This window comes from Leptopilina heterotoma, unplaced genomic scaffold (genome assembly GCF_015476425.1).
Source record: "Leptopilina heterotoma isolate Lh14 unplaced genomic scaffold, ASM1547642v1 Lhet_51, whole genome shotgun sequence".
In the NCBI taxonomy this organism is placed as follows: domain Eukaryota; kingdom Metazoa; phylum Arthropoda; class Insecta; order Hymenoptera; family Figitidae; genus Leptopilina; species Leptopilina heterotoma.
Window position 1 is genome coordinate 4661336 of NW_025111110.1, and position 26214 is coordinate 4687549.

At 24.5% G+C, this 26214-nt stretch overlaps 3 protein-coding genes across 3 annotated transcripts in view; 2 read left to right on the top strand and 1 right to left on the bottom strand.

The window, feature by feature from the left end:
- Positions 1–2949: 2949 nt before the first annotated feature.
- LOC122507727 (eukaryotic translation initiation factor 3 subunit F-1) lies at positions 2950–6817 on the top strand. Its single transcript, XM_043620590.1, has 5 exons — positions 2950–3108; positions 3403–3572; positions 3783–3965; positions 4118–4339; positions 6459–6817. The coding sequence occupies exons 1-5, from the start codon at positions 3000–3002 to the stop codon at positions 6630–6632; spliced, it is 858 nt and encodes a 285-aa protein (XP_043476525.1). The 5' UTR covers positions 2950–2999; the 3' UTR covers positions 6633–6817.
- Positions 6818–7375: 558 nt separating this feature from the next.
- The window catches only part of LOC122507730 (actin-histidine N-methyltransferase), a 28926-nt gene continuing 10087 nt past the window's right edge, over positions 7376–26214 (top strand). Inside the window, exons 1-3 of the mRNA XM_043620594.1 lie at positions 7376–7678; positions 8109–8600; positions 10990–11113. Of these exons, the coding sequence (XP_043476529.1) occupies positions 7564–7678; positions 8109–8600; positions 10990–11113 (731 nt within the window). The 5' untranslated portion in view covers positions 7376–7563. The remainder of the gene's footprint in view (positions 7679–8108; positions 8601–10989; positions 11114–26214) is intronic.
- Positions 11318–24198, bottom strand: LOC122507729. Its single transcript, XM_043620592.1, has 2 exons — positions 23217–24198; positions 11318–15232 (listed from the first exon to the last, which is right to left on the bottom strand). Exons 1-2 carry the CDS (start codon positions 23334–23336, stop codon positions 12326–12328), a joined length of 3027 nt encoding a protein of 1008 aa, XP_043476527.1. The 5' UTR covers positions 23337–24198; the 3' UTR covers positions 11318–12325.

A 26214-nucleotide genomic window follows, 5' to 3' on the forward strand; every position in this document is an offset into this window, starting at 1 on the left:
TAATTTATTAAAATACTAAATTCAAATAGATTTTGAATTGCAATTATTTTTAAAAATGAATAAATTTTTTGTGTAAAATCATTTTTTTAAAATTAATTAAAATTTGAAACAATTGAATTTTTTTTTTTCATTTTTGAAAAATTAATTATTTCGAACAATTTTTTAAACATAAAAGAACCAGGAGCTATTATCACTCATAATAGCAATCAAAAAAAGCACACACTAAAGGGATCGCTCTTCCCAAAAAATTTAGACTCTAGATCCTGCACTGTATAAGTTAATAATTGAAGATTAATTAAATTTTTGAAAAATTAAATATTAAAAAATTAATTATTTTGAATAATTAATATTATTGAACAGTAATTTACGAAAACGACCAATGTAATAAAATTTAGAACGATATTTTTTATTGATTCAGGAAAATTGAATTTTTTAATTAAAATTAATAATCGTTGAAAATTGAAAATAATACAACTTTTATTGACAATTCGATATTTCAGTTTTTTTAGATTTTAAAAATGCATAAAATTTTCAATAATAATAATAAATCAAAATACAATAAATATTATCAATTATAATTATAAATAAAAAAAAAAAATAATAATAATAAGATATACGAATAAAATTTGTTTTTAAGTTATTTTGAGATTTTTATTTAACAAAATAAAATGAAATAATATAAATGATTTAATTAAGAAGAAAATTTTAATTAATAATTAGAATTTACCAATCTACAGTTTTTTTTCCACTGAAAACGGTAACCTCTCGCCTGATACCAGATATTTTTCCACGATTTTTCAAACACAATAATTCTTGTCACAATTTAACGTTTTTTAAAAACACCCGCACTACCGCATAACATAACATCGGAAATGTCAAAACATCACGAAAAATATAAACAAACAAAAAAATCATGATAATAATTCGCAAATGATAACTAACAACTAACTTCATACTGCGAACGGACAGAATGAAAAACCACAGACTTTAATAAAGTTAATTAATAATTAATAATTAATTATCAATTTGTTATTATTAACTTAATTTATTACATTTCTTATTTTCCCGAGTAAAAATTGTCCCAGTTTTTAATTATTCAAAAATAAATAAGTTCTTATTCCAAATAAAGAATATAAGTGCAAAAAAAATTAACGAAAATGACATACCAAAAGCAGAATAAGAAATTTTTTTTAATTAAACGAAGAGTGTCGTTCGAATTAAAATAGAGAAAATTTGGTGCTGCATATTTGTCGTAGAGGTTCTATTGGGAGAAATTAGGTACATATATATAGTTTCTAGTTTTAATTTTAACCTCTTTTCCCCTGCCTTTCTTTATAATATTATAATATTTGTGTGTTTTGTTTTTTCTTCTTTTTATATCAAGAAAGAAAACACATTTATATTCTCCGGGAAAGTCGAACAATTCTTATATTATTCAGTCTTGGCGACCCTATTTACGCAGATGCTGCTTATCTTATATTATGTTAAACTCATATAATATTATGAGCAACACTATAGAAGATATAGAATTTCTAAGGTCGACATATGTATATATCACATAAGGTACATAATATATTCTGTATACCTATATCGTTCCTTAATTGCTGCTATGATACTGCAACATGAGAAGTGTCGCGATGTCTGACGATACTGTCAGACAAATATATATAAACTTCACATAATTAGGGTCATGTCAAGTGTTTTCCATAAAATTATCTTCAATAATAAGTAAATTTCAATGGCAGGGGTGGGGAGGAGAAACAATAATAAATTACACGCATATATAGTACAAAGAAAAAATTTCTTCAAAAGTTCTAACATCTAATTAAAGTAATTTTTTGTTCTGCAATATGAATACTGACAGAAAAAAAACAGTAAGAAAAAAAGCAATTACAAATTGTCTGTCATTTAACAATGTCAATGCAAATTTTTCTACTGCAAAAAAAAACACTTTGCCCCATTCATCAATAATAAATTTTGCTCCTTTAATAATAAATATCGATGAAAAATTCGTTTCCTACTTAAAAATTAAATGCGAAAATTCGGAATTATTTACCTGTCAAGCAAAGAAACGAACTGTTTTCCGATTTGAAAATTGCTCAAGGGAAACGTGATTGAATTCGCGTCGAAAAATGCTTTTTTCTCATGTAAATCCACACATAACGATTTATCTGGCATTTGTTTGGCAAAACGTTATTTTTCCATTGTTCCAATTACACTAATTGCAATTACAATGTGTAATAAACTTTTAACTTTTTTACTTATTAAAAATACCTTTTTGCTGACAAAAATTTTGAGGTTACGTTCTCCGACACTGAATTTAGAATCTTTTCGAACGCTATTAAAACACTCGCTTTCACTAACTAGACTTTGTAAAAACACTTTGTAACTCCCGATCAATAATTTAATACGATTAGAATTGAAAAATTAAACTTAATATCTGATTAAAATGGTTAAAATCGTCAAAAAACACGAGAGCGACCGGCACGGCGGCAAACACGTTGTCAACTGTTGCCACTGTTGCCAACTGAGGAAACCACATTCATCAAATCAAGTTCGTAAAAAGTTAACTACATTTATTAGAAATAAAGTTACTGTCTATGGGTACTGATGATAATTTTCCCTGTGTTTATAAATTAGAATTAAACAATTAAGCTATTTTTAATTAGACAAAATAGATAAAATAAAATATTAATCAGACTAAGACTCGGATGACCAGACAGGCAGTGATGTATGAAAAAAGATAACAAACAGGGACTCAAACGTTCATTAGAATGAATTAGAATTTACTAATTTAAGACAAAAATTGACTAAAAACAAAAGGAAATATTACTAATTTTATAAATTGGTTAATATTTCCGTTTGTATTTGTGAAATAATTTATTGTTAACATTTACCAGTTTGTTTGAAAGGTTTGAAACTACCGCTGAAAATGTAATACTTCCGGTGTGTCTCTTTCCTCACGCAAAGCACTTCCTGTCTCCTGTCATACCGCAAAAATGGCGCTCGACCTGATTGTAAAAGTGCATCCAGTTGTTTTATTTCAAATAGTAGATGCCTACGAACGTCGAAGTGCCGAATCCCACAGAGTTATTGGGACACTGTTAGGTACGTAATAAATATTCATCGATAAAAACCTTTTTTTAAGGTGGTAATCATGACCTGAAAGTGGAACCACATGTCACGTATTTACTCTTCATTATAATGTTTTATAACAATTATTTAACTTATTTTGACTCTAGATCATTATTCAGTGATCTAATTAATTAACTTTTTCACTTAGAAGTGTGATTTGATCATTAAAAACACACATGTAGCAACCTAACCTCAAAATCATTTTTGTATAATTATTGTCTATAATATTGATTATTCCATACAATAGAATTGAATATTTTCTTTCAGGTACTTGCGAAAAAGGAATTGTTGAAGTTACCAACTGTTTTTGCGTACCTCACAAAGAATATGAAGAAGAAGTCGAAGCCGAATTGAAATATGCAATCGACTTGTATGATTTAAATCACAAAGTCAATGCACAAGAAAATATTGTCGGCTGGTGGGCTACAGGAAATGAAGTAAATTAAATTATTTACTTGATTAACATTTATGTATAATTTAAACTAAATTATAAATTTTAAAATACTTTTTATTAATTTATATATTTTTTATACTATTTTTTTCTTTCTTTTTCTTCTTTTTATATTTTTTATTGTTGACTTGTCTATTATTCTTTTATCTCTTGTAAATTATGAAGCTAATAATATGAAATTCTCTCTGAATTATAGGTAACTAATCACTCGTCAGTTATTCACGAGTATTATGCTCTAGAATGTAAAAATCCAGTTCATTTGACTGTCGACACGACTTTGGAGAATATAACCAGAATGGGAATAAGGGCTTATGTTTGTGTGCAATTAGGAGTTCCAAATGGCAAACAAGGTTGCATGTTCACACCTGCCAAAGTCCAGGTAAACTAAATTTTGTCAAATAATTAGAAAAATAATAACCGAAGAAAAATCAAACATAATTGTCAAAATTTGCAAAAATTAATATTTAAATTTTATCCAAATTATTCGAATCGAGAAAATTAGCTATATTAAATTTATTCCTATTTTTATAGATGACGGCATATGAACCGGAAGTTGTAGGTCTTCAACTTTGCGCAAAAACTCAACTGAATTCACAAGTTCTTGTTTCCGGAATGAAACCCGGTAGCAATGTTGAGCCAATGATGGATTTGGGCAAAATTTCTGACGCAAGTAATAAACTTTCGACAATGTTGGATCAAGTACTTCAATATGTTGATGATGTTCTCGCAGGGAAACAACCTCCTGATAATCAGGTATAAATTTCTAGTTTTTAATTTTTAAAGAATTTTAAAAATCATTATTATTGGACCAATTCATAAATTTTCAAATCTAGTGATTTTAAAATTGACGTATTAAAAATCATTGAATTTTTGCGAAGAATTTTATCAAAAGTTTTGCACTCTTTAAGTACAATCAAACAGTCTGCACATGATGACAATTGAACTAAGAAATTAACCTCCGGAACTAGTAAATTAACCGCTTCCGAGGAAAGGATTTTGACATTTCTCTTATCTCCTGAAGCTGCAAAAAAATTAAGACATTTCATAATTCAAATTGTTTTGAAATCGAGATAAAAGTTTTCTTAAAATTGTATTGAAAATAATTAAATTTCTGAAAAAAATTCTATTATTTATGAAAATAATTGAATTCCTGAATTAATTCTATTATTTGTTGTTATTATAATTTTTGTAAATAAAGGAATAGTTTCGAGGAATTTAATTAAAATTCCACTGAAAATAATTGAAGTTCAATTTTATCGAAATTACTGAAAATCATTGAATTACATTCATTATTCTCATGAATAATTTTATTAAAATTATTGAAAATAGTTTAACTGTTTCTAGAAAATAGATTAAAATTAGTGTGAAAAAAATTGAATTCTAATAAACGAATTTTATTTAAATTGTTTAAAATAATTGATTTTTTTGTGGAATTTTATTAAAATTTGGCAAATAATTGAATTATTGCGAAGAAGTTAGTTAAAATTTTTAAATATAGATAAATTGTTTCCCGGAGTTTATTTAAAATTGCTTTGAAGTAATTAAATTTTTTATAAATAAATGTTATCAAAATTTCTAAAAGTAATTAATTTTTTTGACGAATTTAATTAAAATTGTTATGAATGAAATTGAATTTTTGTGAAGAATTTCAATTATCTTTGAAAAGAATTGCATTCTTGCGAAGATTTTTATTATAATTTTTAAAAATAATTGAATTTTTCTAAAGAATTTTATCAAAATTTTTGAAAATAATTGAATTCTTTCAAGACATTTTATTAAAATTGTATTGAATTTCCGTGAAGAATTTCTTGGAATTATTTGAAAATACAGGAGTTTTTTCATAATTTTAATTGAAAATCTTGTAAGTAATAAAATTTTATAAAGAATTTCTTTCAAGTTTTCAAAATAATTTAATTCATTAAATAAAATTTTATTAAAATATTGAAAATATTTTACATCTTTTAAGGCATTTTATTAAAATTATTTTAAAAATAATTGAATTTCTGTGAAGAATTAATATTTATGAAAATAATTGAATTCTCACCAAGAATTTTATTACAATTTGTAAAAATAATTGAATTGTTTTGAAAAACTTCTTCTAAATTTTCAAAATAATTGAATTCATTCAATCAAATTTTATTAAAATATTGAAAATAATTGAATTCTTTTGAAGCATTTCTTTAATTTTTTAAAAATATAAGTAATTTTGTTAATAATTGTAATTATTAATGTTATTAATTTTTTTTTAAATTCAATTCTTTTCAAAAATATTATTAGATTTTGCGTAAATAATTCATTTATTTTGATACAATTCTTTAAGCTTTTTGAAAATGTTTTTTTTAATAATTTTAAATGGATAATTTTAAAAGTAATTGAATTTTACGAATAATTTCTTTTAAGTAATTAAAATAATCCTATTTGTTAATAATTGTAATTGTAAATTTGAATATTAAGTTTTGCACTTAAGATAATTGAATTAATGCGAAGAAATTTATTATTTATAAAAATAATTGAATTCTTTCGAAAAATTTTATTAACATTTTCTAAAATACTTGAATTGATTTATGATATTTTATTAAAATTCTATTGAAAATAATTGAATTTCTGTGGAGAATTTTATTATTTATAAAAATAATTAAATTCTTTCGATAAATATTATTCAAAATTTTGAGAATAATTGAATTGCTTCGAAGAATTTTATTAAAATTTTAGAAAATAATAAATAATGATATTAATTATGTAGTTAATTATTTTTTTTAAATCTGAAATTATTCGAAGATTAAAGTTGATATTTTAAAATAGAAAATTTTGCTATTTACTTGTATTTATATAATTTTCTTTTCATTAATTTATTTATTTATTTTTATTCTAGGTGGGACGAGCACTTCTCGACATGGTGAATTCAGTTCCAAAAATGTCGAGCGATCAATTTGATGAAATGTTCAACAGCAATGTAAAGGATCTGTTGATGGTCGTTGCATTGTCTCAATTGATCAAAACACAACTTCAACTTAACGAAAAACTCACACTTCTCACAACACTATGATAAAAATTTTTTTAATACATTTTAATTTGTCTTTCTCATCCAATGACGTTGCAAACAATTGTAAAAAATATTAACGAAATGTCATTTAATTCCACCGTTTTGTAATGCAAATTTTTCCCTTAAAAATTGTACAAAAAACTCAAAAGATTTACTTGTCGAATAAATTGAGAATCATCGAAAATGAATTTTTTCCATTGTATTTTTTCCCTCATTTAGAAAAAATTAATAATAATTAACAGTAAATTTCAACAGGTAAATATAAAAATTAATTACAATTATAATGAACATAGTAATTAATTTTTTAATAAAATAAATTAATAATTAATATAAATATAAATTAATATTAATAATTATTAATAAAATAAAATAAATTTTTTAATAAAATAAATCTATCCTTTAAATTTATTATTAAGAATATTAAAATACAGATAAAATCCTTTTTGTAAAAAATACGGGTTCTGAGAGACTCCAGAATATTTCGAGAGTTAATTAAAAATCGCTTTAAATTTCGCGCTCTTCTCCAGACCGGATGCGCAAAAGTTGTCAAGTTCACAACCAAATTTCAAAAATACGAATTATTTAAAAAAATAGAATAATTAAATTTTAAAATAACAATTTGAATTCGAAATATAAAGAAATCCTTTCTTACTAATTATCCTCAATATAAAAATAATTAACAAAAAACTAAAAATGCAATTAATCGTTCTAATGATTAGCGTAGTAGTAACGATCTACAAGCATCAAACAGCTGTGAATTTTTTTTAAGGTTATGTTTATAAAATTCCAACACCCCCACGGCCGCATTTATTCTATTTTTAGTAGCAATAATCGTGGATTTCGTTTAGTAGAACTTATATGTCGATGCTATTACGTATTATAATGCATCTGTACATTGATAGTGTTCCAGATATTATTGAGAGTTAGTGCAAAAATGGGTAGGAAGAAAGTTCACACTGTTGCTAAAAGTAAACACAGTACTTCACAAAAGAAAATATCCTCAGTGAAAAGAAACGAAATTAATATTCAGTGCGAGAAATTATTTCATCGTAAGTATAGAAATATGAAAGTAAATAATTAAATAATATAGAAAAAGTAGGCAATTTGTATTGTTTACAGTAAATAGGTTACAAATTCTCCGAATCATATTTAGAAACATGTAAACACTTTTTAATAGAACAAGTATTCTTGACTATAAACAAAATGTTTTTTACAAACAAAACAATGAATTCGAATTACCTAATTTTACTTAAATATTTTTTAATTCGGTTTATTACCCAGAGCCTATAGAGAAGTATTTAATTATTAATTATATCCTAACCCGAACTTAAAAAGAATTTCAATTTCCAGCTTATTCGATTTTTAAACGAATTTTTAAAGATAAATTATAGTATAAATATTAAATAATTTATTCACAATATTAAAAGAGAAAAAATTTAAGAAAAAAGTTGATTTATTTATTTAAATTTGTTTACCTAGTTTGCAGTAATTCTGCGTTTTTGGTGCGACTATGGGACAACTATCTGGAGATATCGGCAGTCTTGGAAAAGGTTAAGCGTCTGGAGGAGATGAAGACAGAGTCGACCAAGAGATCAGTAGCAATTGAGAAATTTGTCAAATGGCTCAAGGAGAATGACGTTAATATGAATGGAATATGTATATCTGAATTCCCTGGTTATGATTTAGGACTAAAGGCTGAGAAGGAATATCTAGAGAATCAATTAATTTTGGAGATACCGAGGAAATTAATATTCAGTACACAGGAAGCGGCTCCGGAACTTCAAGCCCTGCAAAATGATCCCATGGTTCAACATATGCCACAAGTTGCATTAGCAATCGCTTTACTTATAGAAAAACATAAAGGAAATTCCAAATGGAAACCATATATCGATGCTCTTCCTACAAGTTATTGTACAGTTCTCTACATGAACACGAACGACATGACCGAACTCAAAGGAAGTCCTACTTTGGGTATGAGAACAATTTTTTTTACTTTTTATTGCTTTTAGGTATAATAATCTTTTAATACAAATTTAAATTGATTTAAATCAATTGATTAAATAATTTACTTATTTTATAATATTATAACTACAATTACATTTTACAAATATTATTAAATTGAATTAAATATTATACTAGCAACAAACTAACTTCTTACTACCTTTTTTAATATAAAATTAGCAATTTTAAAAATAATAGAATTTGAAAATTTTCTACTTAATTTAAATTTTTGTTTGAAAACACTAAAAAAATTCAATTTTGGAAAAATTACAAATAATTGCAGAAATTCAATTATTTTCAAAAAAAAAAAAAAAAAATTAAATCCTCCTTATAAAATTCAACTATGTTTAAAATTTGAAAAAAATTCTCGTAAAAATCCCAATTATCTTTATAAATAACAAAATTCTTCTCGAAAGTTCAATTATTTTCATAAATGTCAAAAAAAAATCTTGTCCTAATTTCAATTATTTTCAAAAAATTTTCTAATTAAATTTTAATAATTTTCAATATCTACTATTTTAATAAAACTTTCCAAAAAGAATTTTATTATTTTCATAAATAATAAAAATTTCACAGGAATTCAATTATTTTCATAAATAATAACATTTTTTTTCAGGAATTCAATTATTATTTTCATAAAAAATAATTTTAAATTCTAGAAAATAATGATTGAATTGAAATGATAAAAATAATTTTGAAGAAGTTACAGTAATTCTTATAATATAAAATAATGTTTTTATTACTCGGTCATCTTTAATTATTGGAAAACATGAAGAAATCGATCACTCCGAGTCTTCGACTTGGAGCAATCGATATCTTCATGTTTTATAACAATACTTTTATAAATTGTTTAATTTAAAAAAGGTTTGAATTTGAAATTTTTGAATATCTTAATTCCTGTGGAAAATCTTGTTTCAAAAATAAGATTAAAAATAAAAATTGTACAAATATTTTCCTTCTTTTTCTAAAACAAAATAATAATTTTGTTAAAAAAATTGTGATTCATAAATAAAAATAATGCAAAATAAATAAATTTTCTATTTCCTAATCATAATTGTTTAACAATTTTCTAATTTTGTTTAGAAGTAAAGAACAAGAAAAATAACTGAATTCTCGCAAAGAATTTTATCAAAATTTTTAAAAATCCTAATTAAATTCTTTTGAAGAATTTATTTGAATTTTTTTTTAAACTAATGGAGTTTTTTTAATAATTTTAATTGAAAATTTTAAAAGCAATTGAATTTTATAAAGAAGAATTTTATTAAAAGTGAATTGAAAATAATTTAATTCTTGCGAAGAATTTTACAATTTATAGAAATAATTGAATTGTTTCGAAGAATTTTACTATTTATAAAAATAATTGAATTATTGTTTCGAAGGATTTTTTTAAAATTTTAGGACATATGTATTTGAAATTTATGGAAATATTTAAAAATATTTGAATTCATCCGAGGAATTCAATTTAAATTGTTTTGAAAATAATTGAATTCCTGCAAAGGATTTTACTATTTATAAAAACAATTGAATTATTGCGAAGAATTTGACTATTTATAAAAATAATTAAAATGTTTCAAAGAATTTATTAAAATTTTAAGAAATAATTAAATAGTTATGAAGAATTTTATACAAATATTTGAAAATAATGACATTTTTTTGAGAAATTCAATTAAAGCTGTTTCGAAAATAATGGAATTTCTTTAAAGAATTTTATTAAAATTAAGTATATTCAAAATAATTGAATTCATCACAAGAATTTTATTATTTTTTGAAAATAATTGAATTCTTTCAATTTTTTTGACGAATATATTTCAAAATTGCATTGAAAGTAATTTAATTTTTATAAATTTTTTAAAAATATTTTCAGAATTATTGAATTATTTTTAGAAAATTTTAAATTCTTGTTGAAATTGAATTTTATGGAAATTTTGGAAAGTAATTAAATTCTTTCGTGTAATTTTATTTAAATTTGATTAAAAATAATTTATTATAAAAAAATAGTTGAATTCATCCGAGGAATTTAATTAAAATGATTTTGAAAATAATTCAATTCCTGCAAAGAATTTTACTATTTATAAAATTAATTGAATTCTTGCGAAGAATTTTACTATTTATAAAAATAATTGAATTTTTTTGGAAAAAAAAATTTTAATTTAAATTTATTAACAAAAATTTCTGTAAATTTTAGAATATTTTAGGAAATTTTTAGTTTTCTCTTCGTACTAATTTTTGAATGATTATTGTTTACAGATCTAAAGTTTCTTTTGTGTCTTGTGTGTTATTTTAAGGACTTATTCTTTTTTTTTTTTTGACTACTCGAATATGAAAATAATATTTCTATTTTTATCTTCCACTATTATAGAAGCGGCTCTAAAACAGTGTAGAAATATAGCAAGACAGTATTCATATTTCAATAAGCTTTTTCAAAATACCCAAAATCCAGTGTCTGATATCTTGAGGGATGTATTTACTTACGAAGAATACTGGTGAGTTATTTTATGACTGAATTAAATTAATTTATGCAATACAATTTTGAATTGTATTAATTTTTAAGTTAATGAAAATTTAATAAAAATAATAATGAAGGCAAATTAGGAAAAATTTTCCCTTCTAATATATCCACGAAGGAAACAAAATGGTTTTCAAAATATAAAAAAAAATGAGAAATAATTCAGGGTTGACAAAATCAATGCTTTTAAGACTTTAATAGTATCTTTTATACAAAAAAAATATTCCATTACATTAAAATAAATACAGTCTCTTAGAAAATGGACTTCTTAAGTCTAAAACATAAGATCCCTAAGCATAATTATTATTTTCTTCACAATCGTAAATATTCTTTTCTTTTCCCAATTGTGAATGTTTCGAAAATAGTATTTTTCCTTACAGTAAATATTCTTCCTTCAACCAAAAGAAATTTTTCTGAATTGAAAAGTAATTTTCTTTTCAAATTTTTTTTTCCACCAAAGTCAGAAACATTATTTTCTATACATAAATTCTAATCATACACAATGTTTCGAATTCCAAATAAATGCATGCACAACTTTTGTTTTCCTCTTTTATCTTTCAAATATCAATTGATACAATTAACAGAAAATGAACACCTCTTCATAAATAATACAACAGGAAAGAAATTATTCATTTTCATTCAATTTCACCGTGTTGCTAAAAACAACAAATAATTCTCTTTGGATACAAAAGTGATTAATTTTTTTTTCACCCCAAAATTAACATTAAAATTGAAATTATTATCTCATAATTATAATTATAAGACATCTGATTGTCAATGTTAGAATAGTCCTATAATTATAAATATCAGACTTAATTAAAAATTATAAGACAAAAAGGACTCCGCAGGAAATACAGTTTTGGGTCCCATTAGATTTTCTTTTCTTTTTCGGAAACTTTTAAGAAAATCGACTGGGGATTAATATATTTCCTGAGGGAATTTTTTTTAAATTAAGACATAAAAAAACAATTCAAAAATCCACTTGAAAAAAATGTATTACTGTCGCAAAAATGAATATTAATTTACTAGAAGAAATTTAAGTAAAAGTAAACGTTTTACTTAACTCTCAAGATTAATTAACATTTTTTTAAATTATATGTCATGTTTTTGAAACTCTCTTTTAAATTCATTTAATTATGGTTTTTTTTTATACATAACGTCTGATAATTTTCTTCTTTCTTTTAGAAATCTATTTCATAAAATCAGGTATCGTTTCCCAGCTGTCATTCGCGTCAAGTGAATCGTGTTCTATTTCACTTTTAATATCAAAATCATCATCAGTTTCAGGATAACCTCCTTTTTCCGGCCTTTTTGTTGTCGATGTGGCAACAACATTTACCATAATTGTATTTAAACTACTGGTATTGGATAATTTTCTCCCCGCCAATACTGGACTTTGAAAGACGGCTCTTGAAAATGTATTGTTGTACGTATACTTTTTCTTTTGCCTCACACGGCAAACAATGAAAATGCCAAGAAAAACAATAATTGTCACTCCAAGTATTGCGCCACTGACGATAATACTGGTCCTTACACGCGATATCGAATGTCTCTCCTCGCTACTCCCTCCTTCTTCAGTATTCAATTTAAAGATGTTATTAAATGTATTTGAAATATCACTCACAATTTCACGAACATGACCATCTTCGATTGGTATCACTGTGTTATTATTCTTCCGCTCGGAAAAATTCGACGATGGTATTTCTTCTTTTGTTGATGACAATTTCTCATCGTCATTGTATGGTTCCGATGATTTGAAGTGCGATAGAATATTCATAAAATCGTTTGCTTCTAAATTGACACCAATTTCGGTGTTTTCTTTGTCGGTTTCTGTATTTTCCGAAATTTCTTTTTCCGGTTGATTAAAATTTCCAAAACCGGACCAAACCGGTGGTAGGGTTTCGAATTCCTTAATGTGGAGAATTTCTCTCTGCGGTTCTTTCTTCATTTCCTTCTCCTTCATCCACTCGATGAATTCTTTCACCTTCGGCGGACAGTCGGGTTTGAGAATTTTTATTTCCATCGGAATGTCCATAATCTCTCGATCGTCTCTCAGTACTTTGGGATTTTCCCGATTTAACGAAGCTTGGGCGAGATGAAGATGGCTCGATCCTCTTTGTCTGAGCGCGATCAAATCGTCTAGACTCATGTTTCTGGCTTTTAGAAGACTCTCTAATTTTGATGCCGAGTTGCCTGAATTGAATAATTCGAGAATCTCTGCCCTCGCGTCTGGTTCCATTTCGAAATAGATTTCCTCGCTCCTGTGATTCTTTAACGAATCGTCGATATTTTTTTCCGCTTGATCGAAAGTCTCCTTCTGTGACGAATTCTCCTTCTGGGGTGAATTCTTTTCCTGAGTTGAATTCTTCTCTTGAGATGAACTCTTCTCTAGAGATGAGTCACTTTCTTCGAAGGAATTACTTGAGTCGCTATTTGTGAACATTTTTCGAATCCCTGAATTGTGTCCTCCATCGTTTTGATACTCGACTTCAAATGATTCGATCTCCTTGCTGTCACTGATCTCATCCTGCTCGGAGTGTGGAATTTTGTTTTCTAATTGTATTCTCTCTCTTGACTGCTGTAGAAATTTGTCCCTCTCCTCTTCGAATTCGTTCATTTCGGGCTGAATTGTGGGACTCAATAAATGTTCGATACTCAAAGTTGTTTCTGAATCGATATTAATTTTATCAAATTCTTTCGTTTCGGAAATGTTTTCCCGCTTTGAGTTTGTATCTTTTATTGTGAAATCGGAAAATTCCATTATTTCATCCTCGTCGTAGATGATTTTCGTCCTTTCGGTCTCGTTCAAACGAATTTTTATTGTTGTAGTGTCAATCAAGGGGATTTCGGTGGAAATTTTCATCTTCACATTCATTGATTCGGTTGGACGAATTGTTGGTCTCACTTCCTGAGTGGGGAGAATTTTACGAAATGCGTGCGTACTGGGGGCACGAAACGAGGAAAATTGCTCTTTCTTGACGAAATTTCTAAACGGAATTATTGGTTTATGAGAAATTGTTGGTGCTTTTTCGCTAGTGGCGGAATTGGTGATAGTGGAGGAAGCTGATATTTTCATCATCTCAACTGAATTTGTTTTTGCATTTAATTCCTCCTCTGAATTCTCCTCGATATGCTTTGATTTTAGTAAATTAATAACGTCTGCCCTGCCTTGCAAAAGATCAGATAAAGTTAAATTTCTCCTCTGAAGAATTTCCGAGAGACTCAAACCCTCGACTTGTTGCATTTTTAACAGTGATTTCAATTCGGAATTCTCGGATGACTTGTCATGTGATGATGCTTTAATAGTCCTATTGTGATTTGTTCTAATGAGATTATTACGTCGGGTATTTTCTTGTTTTCTCTGTGATCGCGTGGTCGAGTAGGTTGTACTTTTTTCAGTGGACGTTGATAACGGCGAGGATTTGTATTCGATAAAATCATCATTTTGCGGTGGTCTCCTCTTTCGAGATCGGGGTCTCTGATATTCGTCATTTAATTCATATTCGCTTGGATAATTTTGAAATGTTTCTCGATAGCGTAATGCAACACCTTCAAGATAATCGTTTGTATTGTGGGGAAGTTTTGGTGTTCTTGTAATTGGTTTATTTTCCTTTTTCTCCTTATTACTCTCGTGTAAATCTTTTGTTTCGTTAAAAATTCTTATCGTTGTTTGATGATTTTCCACGTCCTCGAATTGTGGCGGTTTTCTTCTTCGTGAAAGTCGAGTTTCTCGACTACGGAAATTTGGATAATTATTTTCACTGTTGGGCTTTTCGCTTGTATTGTAATTATATTCGTTGGTTATAATTGCACCCTTTTCTTGTCTCTGCGATTGCCAATGTTGACCAGACGTGTATTTATTCGTATTATCAATGTCGTGGGAATTTTGTTTCTTTTTTATTGTCGGTTTACTCGATATAGTGACCGAACGAAATGGTACAAGGGGAATTGAATCGCCGTCTCGCCATTTTGGTTCCAGGGCTTTTCCGGTACTTCTCCATCTGCCGATTGGTTGACCGGAAATGTCTGATTCCTTGTTTGTGTACTCATCCGCATATTCTTCCTCGAGCAATTCAACTACCATTGGTTGTTGATTCTGTAAATTGAAAAACAAAAGTAATTAGTTTTAATTTATTACGAAACGTATTATTTACTATCAAACGTAAAAAAAGAAATTTTTCACTCATCTACTTCTTAAGTTTTTTTATGCAACGAAAATAAAATCCCAACTGGTAAAATCAACAAACAATATTCACTGGTGATAAAATAATAAAAATTATATAAATCAAAGATTCACTTAAGATTCTAAATATTAACATTTCTTCTTTTTTTCCTACAATATAATTAAATTCACGCTTCGAAAGATCCTCAGGGAAATAAAATAAAGTTGTGAAATTACATAAAATTGATTCAATCACTTTTGTAAATTAAAGTTTCACGCTCTCGCTCTTTCTCTGTTTGGAGAAAACTATTATGGTTGATTATGGTTAATAGCACTTATTTATTGATCAATCGTGAATTAATTCCAATAAAAAAGGAGAAAAAAAATATTCGATTTTTGTTGCAAAAAATATTTTACTTTATATAGAAGGGAAAAAAAATAGATACAAAATTGCCATAAAAATTATCTCGAAAATATCAAATTGATTTCTTCCACATATATACTATATATCAATAATTTATAGGAATCGATTATTTTGCTTTCACTTGTCAAATAGAGAAATTGCCTACACTAAAGTAAATTATTTCATTTAAGATATATACTTGCAAATTGAACTTATAATCAATTATGTATCTCGAAAATAATTCGCAATGCGCATTTCAAAAACTTTAATTTTACAAGTAATTTGTTATTTCGAAAATTATTTTATTAATTTTAGTTGTAAATTTAAAATCGTCTATCTTAAATAGTGTATAAAATTATCACGTTTGCAATTAGTTTTACATTTATTTATTATTTTTGTATTTTTATATACCCATTTATTATTATTAAAACTTATAAAAATAAATGAATTCTTGTGAAGAATGTAATTAAAATTTTTGAGAATAATGGAATTATTTCGAGGAATTTAATCACAATTCTATTGAAAATAATTCAATACTATTTTATCAAAATTATTGAAAATAATTAAATTTAATTTTATCAAAATAATTGAAAATAATTCAATTTCATTCAATCAAATTTTTTGAAAATATTGAAAATAATTGATTTTTTGTTGGACTTTATTAAAATTTTTTAAAACAATTGAATTCTACCGAATCACTTTATTAAAATTTTTGAAAATAATTTAACTGTTTCTAGAAAATTAATTAAAATTGTAAAGAAAATAATTGAATTTTTTAAAAAGAATTGATTTTTTTGTGGAATTTTATTCAAATTTTTGAAAAAAATTGAATTCGTGGGAAGAATTTAACTAAAATTTTTTGAAAACTGATAAATTGTTTCAAGAAATTTACTTAAAATTGTTCTAACAGAATTAAATTCTTATTAACAAATTTTATTACAACTGTATTAAGATTAATTAATTTCTTTGAAGAATTGTATTATTATTTAGGAAAATAATTGAAGTTTTGCGACGAATTTTAATAAAATAAAAAAAATAATAATTAATGATAATAATAATATATAAAATAATAATAAAATGAGTAAAATTTATTGTAAATATTTTTTTATTCATTATTATTATTTATTATGTATTATTTAATATTATTCTTTAAATATTATTATAAATGTTAAATCCCTAAATATTAAATGAAAAATTAATATAAATGATTTAGCATAAAAATATAAATTTCTCAATTTTCACTGAAAGGCAAAAGCAATTTGTTAGAGAAATTTCCTTTTCTTCTGTACATTAATTCAGAATAATAATTCTTCGTGATTTTTTTGCATCTTCTTTTTCAATATAGTCTCCAATTGATGATAAAATAAAAAGAAAACATTTATAATTTTATCCGACGACGTAAAATGAAAAAGATAAGAATATCAAAATAAACAGAAAATTTATATCAATGAAGATTCGAATGTCGAAGTGAATGACGATTTTTTTTATTTCATTGGAATTCGAATTTTGTTATCAAAAAGTTTTTCTGTTCATTCAGAAAATTAATTTCTTTCTATAAATGTTGAATTTATTTTATTTTTAATTTTATTCTGATAATTTCTGAAAATATTCACAAAGGAAAAAAATTTCTTTCATTTGATCGTTAAAAACTTTAAGAAAATTAAAATTATTTATAAATTTGAAAGAAGTAGAAAATAATGAAATAAAAATTTGAAATAAATAGAAAATTTCGAATTTGAAATTAGAAATAAATAAAAAATTATGAATTTGAAATAGCTGGAATTCTAATTTTTAAATGAATAATTATTACTCACATAATATAAAATTGATCAATTGATTCAATTCCATTGAATAATATTTATGTAATTTCTTTTCATTATTTTTGTTATTTTTTTTACACTATTTTTTATACATTATTTCATCCAATATATAATTTTTCAAAAAAAAAAATAAATTTCAATAAATTAGATAATTATGAATATTAAATGTCAATAAATAACACCTTAAGTTTAATTGGTCATAAACGAACAGTGACTCTTGAGAAGAAATTAAATTGATGATTTTTCAAATGACGTAAGCAAAAAAAATTATTGATAGAAACTATTTCCAATTAGAATCTGTTTTTTTTCTTTTTCTTTAAACTCTTGTAAAATTTTAATTACCTTCATAAATAGTTTAAAGGATTTCAATATAGTTGAAAAATTCTCTACAAGAAACACTTTCAATTTCAAGTTCTTCTATATGTATGTAAAAATCAAGAGCATCTATAATCTACTTTCTTTTTTTAATTATATATCTCGTGTCATTTCTTTTTTCTTAATTTTAATTACTTAATTAGAGAGATACAAAAAGTATTTTTCCAGTATATTTAATTTACACACACGAGTCTCTTTTCGTATTATATGCAAATTACACAAAGAAATGTGGTAAACTTGGAGAATATATAAAAATTTTAATTTTTTCTTTATTATATTATTTCTATTCCTTTTTTCCAGTGTGAAATGTATATCCTTTCACTTTTTTTCATATTTGGAAATTTATAATATAGATTTTACGTGCTTTTACTTTCTATTTGAGTTAATTAACCAATTAATTTAGAAATTTAGAATGATAAAGTAAATATTGAATTGGAACTAAATATATTTAATTTCTCGTGTTAATAAAATTAGTATTTCAGAGAGAAGTAAATTTTGTTCTCTTTTTTCTTTGGAATTCGAATTTTTATCGATCGAAAATTTTATTATCTGTGTCTACTATTTTATTTATTTAATTTTATTCCTCATGTTGTTAATAGAATTAATATTCCTAAGACGTCGATTTTGTTCTTTTTTTTTCTTTGGTTTTCGAATTTTTATCGATCGAAATATTATCTGTGTAGTATTTTTTTTTATATTGAAATAGACGAGCTAAATTTGAAAATTGAAATTGAATAAATTATTAATTGATATTTTTTATCTTTGTGGTTTTGAGAATAAAAGCAAAAGGCTAGGAAATTTTGATCATGCGTTGAGAAGGTGAAAGTGTTGGTCATGTTTTTTGCAACTTTTTTTCTAGACAAAAATTAGGGAATACATTTTAATGTCGTTTTTTTCAGTGAAAGTTTGTTAGTCTATTATGTTATTTCTATGACTTCCTTTTGCAGAGACATTCCATGATTCTTCTCGAGCAGTGTTGCGCATTGGGATGGGAGCCGGTTTCAAAAAAAAAAAAAAAAAAGAGGAAAGAAAAGAAAAAAGTGGATATTATTTTCAATGTGTTGTTGCCAGTGCGGTTTGTCTGTGACTTAAAAGTCCACGATTGAATTGCATTGTGGATGACGAAAGGGCGTGAGAACGAAGAACCAATTGTAAATACGATGTGTATACGTTGAAAGTTGCATAGAAAGTCTAATGAATCTCTTATATTCCGTGGGATTTTATAAAATTCATTTTGATTCGAGAATTTACGCGTCTCAGCATTATTTTTGTTGCGTGCTCATTTGGAGATTATCTAATTTTTCCTTATTATTTTTGTACATATTTTGTACAATTCCCAATTTACTGAACGTGCACGACAATAAGAAAAATCTTCATACAAGATAATATCTTCATAATCTTCATTAGGGATGACATTTTTCTTCAAAGTGATATAACTTCTTCGTTAAAATTATATCACAAATCTCAATTCGCAAAATCTCGAATCGTAAAATTAAATAATTTTTTTCAATTAAATGAAAACTATTTTTCTTCTTTCTAATTGATCCAATTTTGATACTGTTTCGAATAATATTCTCACTGAGAGAATATTTCTTTCGACTCGAAATTGATGAGCTAATTATTAAAGTTCATTAAATTATTATCCAGAGCAGAAGATGTTTAATGAGAGGGAAAATTTAAAGAGAAACAAAAAAACAAACTCATCCGGAAACTAAAGAGAGGTAATTGTACTTAAATGTCGCAACTTTATTAGGAAATTATTGCAAAATGGTTTTAAAAGCAGATTCTCCTGAATTGCAATTAATGTCTTTCATGCTCTCTTTATTTTCATTAACGTAAGAATAAATTGCAATTGTCTGACCACATACATTGTCTTCTTTAAAAAAAAAAAAGTGAACAATATTTGCAGAGAGAGGTGCAAAGTCCACACAGGAAGAGACAATAAACGAAATAACATTATAGAATTCTGCTTAGAGAAGTAAAAATACAATTTGTCACGAATCATGGCATTTAGCGTTAAACGAGCCATGCAAAGGTAAATAATGTGCAAAGTTCAATGACCATTAAAAAAAAAAAAAAGAAAGTTTCAAATGCAATTAACATAATTTACAATTACACAATAGTACACGGAAAGTAATGTAAACCGTTTAGAAAAAAAAGCATTGTGACACCTATTATTCCATTTTCTATCTATGTACGAAAAATTTCATTCTCCATTAGAAATGAATATTACTATCTTTATGACTTTGTCGAGTCAATAAATTGACGGTTTTTTTTGTTCAAATACGGCGTATTATTACATGCGAGACTACCTACGCAAATTTTAAATTAGTCCTAAAAATTTATCATCAGCGAAGTCGTTATAATTTCTCATTTTACATTTGAGGCACGTATTTTTTGATATTCTTATCTTTTTCATTTTACGTCGTCGGATAAAATTATAAATGTTTTCTTTTTATTTTATCATCAGTTGGAGACTATATTGAAAAAAAAGTTTTGCAAAAAAAAATCACGAAGAATTATATTATTCTGAATTAATGTTGAGAAGAAGAGGGAATTTCTCTAACAAATTGCTTTTGCCTTTCAGTGAAAATTGAGAAATTTATATTTTAATGCTAAATCATTTATTTTAATTTTCAATTCAATATTTATTTATTTAGCATTTATAATAATATTTAAACAATAATATTAAATGCTAATAATAAAATAATAATAATTAAAAATATAGAATAATAAAATATTTAAAAAAATTTTACTTATTTAATTATTATTATTTTTAGGTATTATTAATTCAATTTTTATTACAAAACAAATTTCAAATTTTTGTATTTTTATATATCAACTTCAAATTGTGAATATTCCAGATTCAAAATTTTAAGAAATTAATTTAACAAATTAACTACATAAATTATTAGTTTTCTTTAAATTTACAAAAATTCTACGCAAGAATTTAATTATTTTCATAAATAATATAATTCTTCAAAGGAATTCAATTACTTTCAATACAACTTTAATAAAATTTATAGAGTGAATTCAATTATTTTCAAAGATAATTGAAATTCTTCACAAAAATTCAATTTCTTTCAACAACTTTAATTAAATTCGTCAAAAAAATGAATTACTTTTAAAAATTTTGATAACATTTATTTATAAAAATTTAATTACTTCAAAGCAATTTTAAATAAATTCCGGGAAACAATTTATCTATTTTTGAAAATTTTAATTAACTTCTTCGCAAGAATTCAATTATTTACAAAAATTTTAATAAAATTCTACGAAAAAATCAATTATTTTTAACAATTTAAATAAAATTCGTTTATCAGAATTCAATTTTTTTCAATCCAATTAATTTTAATTTATTTTCTAGAAACAGTTAAACTATTTTCAATAAATTTGATATAATTGTATTCAATTATTTTCAATATAATTTTAATTAATTTTCTGGAAACAATTAAATTATTATCAAAAATTTTAATAAAATTGTTCGGTTATTTTCAATATAATTTTAGTAAAATTTTTATAGAAACAATTTAATTGTTTTAACAAAAATTTAGATAAAAGTGTAATTGAATTATTTTCAATATAGAATTTTAATTAAATCCCTAGACACAATTCCATTATTTACAATAATTATAATAAAATTTTTCGTATTAATTTAGTTATTTTCAAATTTAGTAAAATCCCACGAAAAAAATTAATTATTTTCAAAAATTTTGATAAAATTATTCTGTAGAATTGAATTATTTTCAAAATTTTTAAAAAAGTTCCACAAAAAAAATTTTATTATTTTCAAAAATTTTAATAACGTTTCTAGAAATAATTCAATTATTGAAAAAAAATGTTGACAAAAATTAATGTTTGGTAGAATTCAATTATTTTCATAAATAATAAAATTCATCGCAAGAATTTAATTTTTCTAACAAATAATAGAATTCATTTAGGAATTCAATTATTTTCATAAATAATAGAATTCATTTAGGAATTCAATTATTTTCATAAATAATAGAATTCTTTTCAGAAATTCAATTATTTTCAATACAATTTTAAGAAAACGTCTCGAAAATTAAATTATGACTTTGAATTCAAAAAACAATTTTGTTTAATTACTTTTTAAGTTCAAAAGATTCAAAAATAAGAAGTAACAAAAATAGTAGGAGACAATATTATTATTATTCTAATTATTAATTATTATTATACATATTATTTATTTATTATCGACAGTCTCATAGAAAAATTTTACTATTTAATTTAATATTTGTTTATTTTTAGTTAAAAACATAAAAATAGATTTCAAAATAATTTGAATTATGAAATGTCTTAATTTTTTTGCAGCTTCAGGAGATAAGAGAAATGTCAAAATCCTTTCCTCGGAAGCGGTTAATTTACAAGTTCCGGAGGTTAATTTCTTAGTTCAATTGTCATCCTGTGCAGACTGTTTGATTGCACTTAAAGAGGGTCTTAACTTTTCGACCAACGCATAATTAGAATAATTTACCCGTTTTTATAATATACATATAATTTTTTTCTCTACTAGTAACGCGGCAAAATGATATATATCTTGAAATTTCCGCAGTCATTGCACGTGCCAGCTTTCTCTTTCTTTTCTGGCTGTACACTGCGCAGAGAATTCACCTTGAGATCTTCTTTTTTTCACGATCTGTGTGCTCACACTTGATATACTTTTGACTAATTTTCATTCATGCGAAATCAATGACTCCAAACATTATTTTCGAAAAAAATTAGGTACAATTTCTTTCAATTTTATTGAAAAAATTTCTTTCTTTCAATTTTCAAAACATTTATTTCTTTCACTTTTATTAAAAAAAAATTATTTTAAACAAAATTGAAAAATACTTTATTTCTAAGCTGAAAAAGTTTGTAACTGATTTATTTACTACCTCGTTTTTCTTTGCAAATTTTTTTTTTATCATTTCTATTCATCGTTTCTATTTATCTATTTTTAATATTTCTATTCTCAATAAGGGAAATTTAACAAAAAATCTTTTTCTAAGATGAAGATAATTCTCGTTATCTAATTTATTGACCTGCATTTCTTGCTACTCTTGCGGAGATTAAATCTAAAGAATTTTGCTAATTGAAAATTTATGCAAAAGAACTTTCGATTCACGCTCACTTTCGAGAAAAGATTAATGATTTTTGTTTCAAGGAAAAATTTTTTCTATTGACATGTTTTTTTTCATTTTCATGAGGATTTTCGAAATGATTTTCATTATTGTAAAAAAAAATGCATTTACATTTTTGTATTTCAATTTTTTTGTAAGCTAATTTTTATTGAAATGAAAATTAATTAAAAAATTACCTGATAATCTTTGTCGTCGACATTTCGTTTCTTCGCCGGTTTTGTAGCCCAGGAAAAATTGACGATGGCACATGTTTCAAATAAAATTAGAAATAAGATAGCACAAGTCACTTTCCTCATTCTTGCTGAGAGCCTAAGATCAGAGAACCATAGTTCCTCCAATCAATTGCTTCTTTCTCTCGATTAATTAATTGCCTTGATAAAAAAAAAATATTCCTTTGATTCACAACATGTAGAGGAAATCTTTAAAAATTGTAGAAAACGATTTTCAAAAATATAATCGTTTACTAATTGTCGGTTTCGGTGGTTGCAGATAAAAATGAACGTACAAAGCTGCCAGGCACAAAATCACAAAAATTACGTTTTTTCGATTGCACAGGGGGTAGATTTCTTTGAAATTCATACAGCAATGAACCATAAAACACCATCACAGTTTTTCTTTACCAGAAAATCGACGAACTACTTTCTAGTTCCAATTAATCTTTTTTTTTTTTCAAAACAAATAAAATCGAAATTTTTCCAACTTTTTATAAAACGGTGGGTTTTTTTTCTTTTCAATATTTTGATATTTTTTCGAATACCTCCAAAAATAGTTTTCTCGATCGTTTTTTTCACTGTAACACACACTATTTCGCGTAGTATTAAATTTAATTTTTTTATTAATATTCCGGTGTGAAAAAATCCTCTTCTTTGGTAAATTTGCTTTTTTCGTTGAGTGTAGAAATTATTTATTTATTTCGGAGAAAAAAATACTATTTTTTTCGAGAATAAAGTTTGTTGAGGCTTGACGATATAGAATCGAGCAAGTAATCGCTTAGGCTTATTCTCGAACCTCTCGTGTTAGGTCTCTCTTGCTAACTGATGCGGTTTTCTCTTGCCTCCGCGATAAGTAAGCCGGTGAAACTTAAGGAGACTTCTAAAGGTTCATAGATAGTTCGCTCTCTTCCTTCACGTTTAAAGATGCATTTCATCTCATGATCAGTCTCTATAAAAGTGAATGTGTAGGCAGAACCATTTCTGCATATTGTCATCTCATTTTCTATAATATTAATGTCGATTATTCTCAACTTTAGCGCAATTAATTTTTCCCGCGAATTATATTTATTCCCCTAATGACATTTTCTATATTTTTTTTATTAAACTCGTTTCTTAATTGATTTTTCAATTTTTCCCTCTGTTTCTTATTTTTCTTAGTCAATATTTTTACTCTCTTTTGGCTTTATTTTTTTCGTCCCTCCTCAAAAAAATTGTTTAAAAAAAAAAATAAAAATTTCTGAACAACGGAAAAATTTCTCGAAGAACGTCTGAAAAAAAATTCAACCACCAAATTTTTTCAATTTACGAATTTATTCTATAAAAATCTAATTTGGATATTTTCTCAAAAATAGGATTTTCAAATAAGTGATGGTAGAAAATTTAAATTCGTTTTCACTTTTTAATTCTTGTGAGGAAATATTTGAAGAAAATTTCATTGCAATTGTCCATTGGAATAGAAAAAAAAGACAGTCGTTTGCGATAATTTCTATTGTGAGACGTGAGCAAGAAATTTTCACTTCCTGCAGTAATTTTCAGAGACGATTAAATTCACTCGACACTATAAAATATATATATGTGTATGAACATGTAGATTCAGCACAAATCATTAAATGATTTATAATAATTTGTTAGAGATTCTAGAGATCGACGACTTGTGGTCGAACGGAGAAAGCAAATTCAGCTGCTTCTGTTTGATGATCATTTTAACGTTCAAGTTTTTAACATCTGTCCGATAAATTATTCTATTTTCTGATATTAAATTTTACAACTTCATTTAATGACTTCAGGTTAATTTTTTAATTTTTTCTTCATTAATTTCTTAATTTGCACTTAGATTTTTGAATGTTTCGAAAATATTCAAAATATTTCAATAATATTTTCACAAATATTCAACGTATGGTAAAAATATTTTTACAAATTTTAGTGAAATTCTTCACAAGAATTAAATTATTCTCAATATAATTTTAATAAAATTTCTTGAAATTAAATTTCTCTAAAAAATTCATTTATTTTAAAAAATTTTGATAAAATTCTTCGTAAATATTCAGTTATTTTCAATACAATTTTTATTCATTTTCTAGAAATAATTCAATTATTTTCAATAGAATTTTAATTGAATTTTGATCGGAATCCTGAAAAATTGTTTTCTAAAGTTATTGTGCTTATTCTTGAAATCTAGTTTTTCTTAAATATTTCAAAATTAATTGAATTTCAAAAGAGTTGCGTTTACAATTTTCATAAATAGATAAACTTCAGAAGGTTATAATTTAAAATTTTCTATAATTTTAAATTTGAATAAATTAATTAAATAATAAACATTTCACAGGAATTCTATTATTCACAAATTCTTAATAAATTTCTTCGCAATAATTCAATTATTTTCATAAATAATCAAATTTTTTACAGAGATTCAATTTTTTTTATAAATAATAAAAAACTTTATAGGTTTTCAATTATTTTCATAAATAATAAAACTCATCGCAGAATTTCAATTATTTTTAATCAAAATTTTAATGGAATTTGTCGAAAAATGTAATTATTCTTAAAAATTTTATTAAAATTCATAAAAGAAATTCAATTATTTTAAAAAGCCTTCCTATAATTTATTTATTAGAATTAAAGTGTATTATTGTCAATACATTTTTAATTAAATTTCTTGAAAGAATTAAATTATTTTCAAAAATTTTAATGCAATTCTTTTTAACAATTCAATTTTTTTTCAAATTAATTTTAATAAAATTCTACGTAGAAATTTAATTAATTTCAATAATCTATCAAAATTCAATTATTTTCAATATGTACTATTTCAATAAAATTTCATAAAAAATTTCAATTATTTAAAAAGAAATATTAAAATTCGTCTCAATAATAATTCAATTATTTTCAAAAGTAATTAAATTCTTCGCAGAAATTCAATTATGGTCTAAAGTTAAAAAAAATTATCGTCAAAATTTCAATTATC

Bases quoted from the DNA above. Each gene is read 5' to 3' on its own strand.
- LOC122507727 (XM_043620590.1), top strand. From the start codon at position 3,000: ATGGCGCTCGACCTGATTGTAAAAGTGCATCCAGTTGTTTTATTTCAA. The intron at 3,109-3,402 runs GTACGTAATAAA...ATTTTCTTTCAG, and splicing joins AGTTATTGGGACACTGTTAG to GTACTTGCGAAAAAGGAATT. The intron at 3,966-4,117 runs GTAAACTAAATT...CTATTTTTATAG, and splicing joins TCACACCTGCCAAAGTCCAG to ATGACGGCATATGAACCGGA.
- LOC122507729 (XM_043620592.1), bottom strand. From the start codon at position 23,336: ATGAGGAAAGTGACTTGTGCTATCTTATTTCTAATTTTATTTGAAACA. The intron at 15,233-23,216 runs GTAATTTTTTAA...TTCAATTTACAG, and splicing joins TCGACGACAAAGATTATCAG to AATCAACAACCAATGGTAGT.